This window comes from Rhamphochromis sp. 'chilingali', assembly GCF_963969265.1.
Source record: "Rhamphochromis sp. 'chilingali' genome assembly, chromosome: 18".
Lineage (NCBI taxonomy): Eukaryota > Metazoa > Chordata > Actinopteri > Cichliformes > Cichlidae > Rhamphochromis > Rhamphochromis sp. 'chilingali'.
This window is the reverse complement of record NC_137945.1, coordinates 23,062,175-23,066,243: the sequence shown is the minus strand read 5'-3', so window position 1 is coordinate 23,066,243 and position 4,069 is coordinate 23,062,175. Positions and strand designations below refer to the sequence as shown.

Sequence of the window (4,069 nt, the reverse complement as noted above, 5' to 3'; positions counted from 1 at the left end):
TTAGTTGATGTGTTGTGATGTGACTCTGTTCATCTGACAGCTTTCAGTATCTGGTTTGTTGGAGAATCTTGATCTGAACCAGCTGAAGGGAAAAAACAGAATCAAATCAAAGAAACCAGAAAGACTGAATTATGTTGTTTTACGATGAGTTAGTTGGTTTCAAATGCGTGTGTCACAGAAACATTTGTCTCACCACTCAAATAAGATCAGTGTGCTCATGAGCATTATGATTCCAACAGTCTTCACTATAGTGTAGACACCAACCAGGTTTCCACCTGTAATGCAGAAAACAGTAAATAAGATTGTTTTAGGTGAAAAAATAGTTTTCAAGTCTAACAGATGAACAGCCACGTTGTAGGATAAATTACAAGATTTGAACTTCATAAAGCTAAATTTGCTTCTTTTTCAACTCACTTTTAAGAAATACCTCAAAAAATGATTTAAAAAATAAAAAACAGCTAAATGCTGAGTAACTTTACCTCCAACAGTCAAGTTAATCTCTGCTGATGTCTGATTACCCAGATCATTAGTGGCCACACAGTAATAAACTCCTCCATCTGTTACACTGAAGCTGTAAATCTCTCCTTCAGATACTTTCACAGCTCCATCTCTGCTCTTCTTGAACCAGGTGAAGCTGCGGACTGGAGGTTTGGCTTTACTATAACAAGCTAGGTTCACCTGACTGCCTGCTGGCACTGAACCTGATGGGTTGATAAATGCTGTGGTTTCTTTGGGGAGCACTGGAAAAAAAGGGGGGGAAATAGCTCTAATACGGATTCCTATTATCTATTATAAACATTCAATATTCCATTACTCACAGGATCCATAAAAACACTATGATTGTCTTACATGAAACACTGAGAGTCTCTTCTGTCTCTGCTGTCTTGGTGTCTTTTCCTTGGTTCACAGGATATCTGGCAGAGCAGCTGATCTTCTTTCCATCATGTGTGTCTGACAGAGTGATGTTCTGCTGGATTTTAGTTGTAAAGCTTCCATCTGTGTTTTCCTCTGTTTTGTTGTGAGAGTCTTGTTGGAGATTCCAGGTGAGTTGAGGAGGGGAGTGTGGACAGGGAGTGAGAGCTGAGCAGGTTATAGTGACAGACTCCTTCTCCTTCAGATCACCTGGGATTGTAATATTGGGCCTCCAAGGAGAATCTGTGGTTTCACATCACAAACGTATTAACACTAAAGCATACATGCAGTTTGAACTACTATGGATTCTCAGTTTTGTCAATATAAACAACAACTGACAGTCAAATCGATTAAACCTGAAACATCACTGGTTAAAAGTGAGACATTTGATGTTTTTTCTTAATATCGACACATTTTGAAGACCATTTCTGCACCAAGAATTTCAAATTGTTCGTCTATAATGAAAAGAAAAAACATATCTACAAGAGGAACCACACACACAGCTGCTTTCTCTGGGCATGTTTGCAAAAAAATGAAATTTGTGTTGTTGTTACATTTACAAGAGTCTAAAGTGAAATTTGAACAAAATACTTTTATGTTTCCACGGTGAACTGAATTAAATCATCGATGATCTGCATGAAATTCAACAACTTAAAACTAGTTAATTGTATTCTTGTTGAGATGACATGATACAATTGAATAGGAGTGGTTAGTTGCCTGAACTTGTGATGTTACAAGATCACGTGAGATTTCCAACCACAGGAAAATCACTGGGGTTATGAGAGGCAGAAAAGCATACACACTCCACATGTCTGCTGTTGCTATTGGTAAATGGACTGATTCTTGTGTAGCATTTTTCTACTCTCCCAGACCATAAAGCGCTTTATACAACATGCCACACAAGCACTTTCTCAATGCTTTTAAGTGCTTTCAAACTAACATTCACACCTATTCATACTACGATGGATGCATCGGACAGCAATTTAGTATTTTGCCCAAGGATTTTTGGCATGCAGACTGGTGGAGCCAAAGGTTGAACCACCAACCTTCCAATCAGCAGACGACCTGCTCTACCTCCTGAACTACAGCCACCCATATTGTGGCTTAAAGCTCAATAACTGGCAGAGCAGCCAGTCTGAGCGGCCTGTCATAGACCTGTCGAGGACAAAGACGTAAAGAAAATTCTGTATCAAACCTTGTTGGCTTTAAGTAAATGATTCTAAATTGCCCATAGGTGTGAGTGTGAGTAGAAATGGTTATCTGTCTCCTTGCAACAGACTGGTGACCTGTGCAGGATGTGCTCCACCTCTCGCCCGATGACAGCTGAAATAAATCCCTGCCCCCTTGGATATCTGATAAGGAAAGGAGGAAAAGGACGGATGGAGTGACAGGTATGTTCTAAATCCATTAAATTGGAGGAAATCTGGGTATGTATTATTGGGCCTCCAAGAAGAATCTGTGGTTTCATATCACAAACATATTAACACTAAAGAACAGTATATTACATACATGTAGTTTGAACTGCTGTGCATTCTCAGTTTGCTGAAGTAAACTAAAACTGACGTAGAAATGAATTAAATCTGAAAAAAACATCTTCTTTAAAAAAATTACAATAAATTTTCTCTTCTTTATGTCATATTATGTTCTTTTATAAATGATTTGTAAATGTCTGCATTCATTAAAGAGAGCGAGTATCAGAACAAAGGTTTGTATTATTTTATGATATAAATGGATTAAAAACTTCAGTCTTTACCTCTGACTGTTATTTGAAGAGGATCATTATAAGCTGTTGCCTTGAATGTTTCACTCTCTACTCTGAAGAAGTATGTGTTTGTGTAGTTTGTGGTTAAAATAGAAAACAGAGTGGTGCAGTTTCTCTGACTCAGGTTCCCAGTAATACTCATTGGATAGATGTTAACTGCTCCATTACTTCTGAAGATCACATTGTTTGGCTTTTTGTCACCATTAATTTTAATCCACACTCCAAAGATTTTTCTTTTGCTTATAAATTTCTGTTCGTCTTTGGTGCTGAAGTTACATGGGATTTGCAAACAAGATCCACTCAGTGCTTCCATCGTCTTTGGTGCAGTCATGTAGAGTGCTATCCAGTGAGGATAATCAAACAAAGCACCTGTAAATACAGTTTCATTATTAACAAGCTGCTGTTCTTTCCTCTGCTGTTCATTGTTTGTAAACTGTAAACTGTAAACTGTTTACATTTTCAATCACAACACAAAGTGCTGGCTGTCTTTCAGGTTGTTTTAAAGTGGGTGAAAGTTAAATTACAAATGAATCCAATAATGTCTTTGAATAACTGAACAATCAGCTCACCTGAAACAAAGAGAACAGTCAGTAAAATGCTGACTGTTACCATCTTCATCTGGAATCACAAAATACAAACAAACAATAAAATCAACAAAAAAGTGAATGAGAATCATTTAGTTATTATTATTTATATCTGTGGTGCTGTGTGCTTTGAAAATAGCCGAAATATTAAAACAAGGTAAAATGACATGATGTGTCAGTCAGTTGACTGAAGGAAAAATAAGAAAAAAGGTTAGTCTATAAAGTTAATGAATACAATGAGTAAAATGTTTTACTGCAACATTAGGCAGTTTGTAAGGAAGTTTATAAAGACGACATGCTCTTTAAGAAAGACAAGTTCAAAATAATAAATGTGTTTGAGTTTAGAAAGTTAAATGGTAAATGGCCTGTATTTATATAGCGCTTCACTAGTCCCTAAGGACCCCAAAGCGCTTTACATATCCAGTCACCCACCCATTCACACACACATTCACATACTGGTGATGGCAGCTACATTGTAGCCACAGCCACCCTGGGGTGCACTGACAGGCGAGGCTGCCGGACACTGGCGCCACCGGGCCCTCTGACCGCCACCAGTAGGCAACGGGTGAAGTGTCTTGCCCAAGGACACAACGACCGAGACTGTCCAAGCCGGGGTTCGAACCGGCAACCTTCCGATTACAAGGCGAACTCCTAACTCTTGAGCCACAATTGCCCCCGTTAAGAAATAAAAGCAGTAAAATGTTTCTTTACCCCACATTACATCTGATGATTGTCTTATGAGTGACACAAAGCAGCCTTCAGCAGAACTACTATAAACTGTAAAATACAAATGATCATCTGAGGAAGTACA

The 4,069-nt window shown here is 38.3% G+C and overlaps 1 protein-coding gene across 1 annotated transcript; it reads right to left on the bottom strand.

The window, feature by feature from the left end:
- Positions 1-3,292, bottom strand: LOC308385396 (B-cell receptor CD22-like; the record flags this gene model as incomplete). The annotated part of the gene is made up of 6 exons (XM_080864247.1): positions 1-82; positions 194-275; positions 480-740; positions 850-1,155; positions 2,666-3,043; positions 3,244-3,292. The coding sequence occupies 6 exons, from the start codon at positions 3,290-3,292 to the stop codon at positions 1-3; spliced, it is 1,158 nt and encodes a 385-aa protein (XP_080720373.1).
- Between the last annotated feature and the right edge of the window lie 777 nt (positions 3,293-4,069).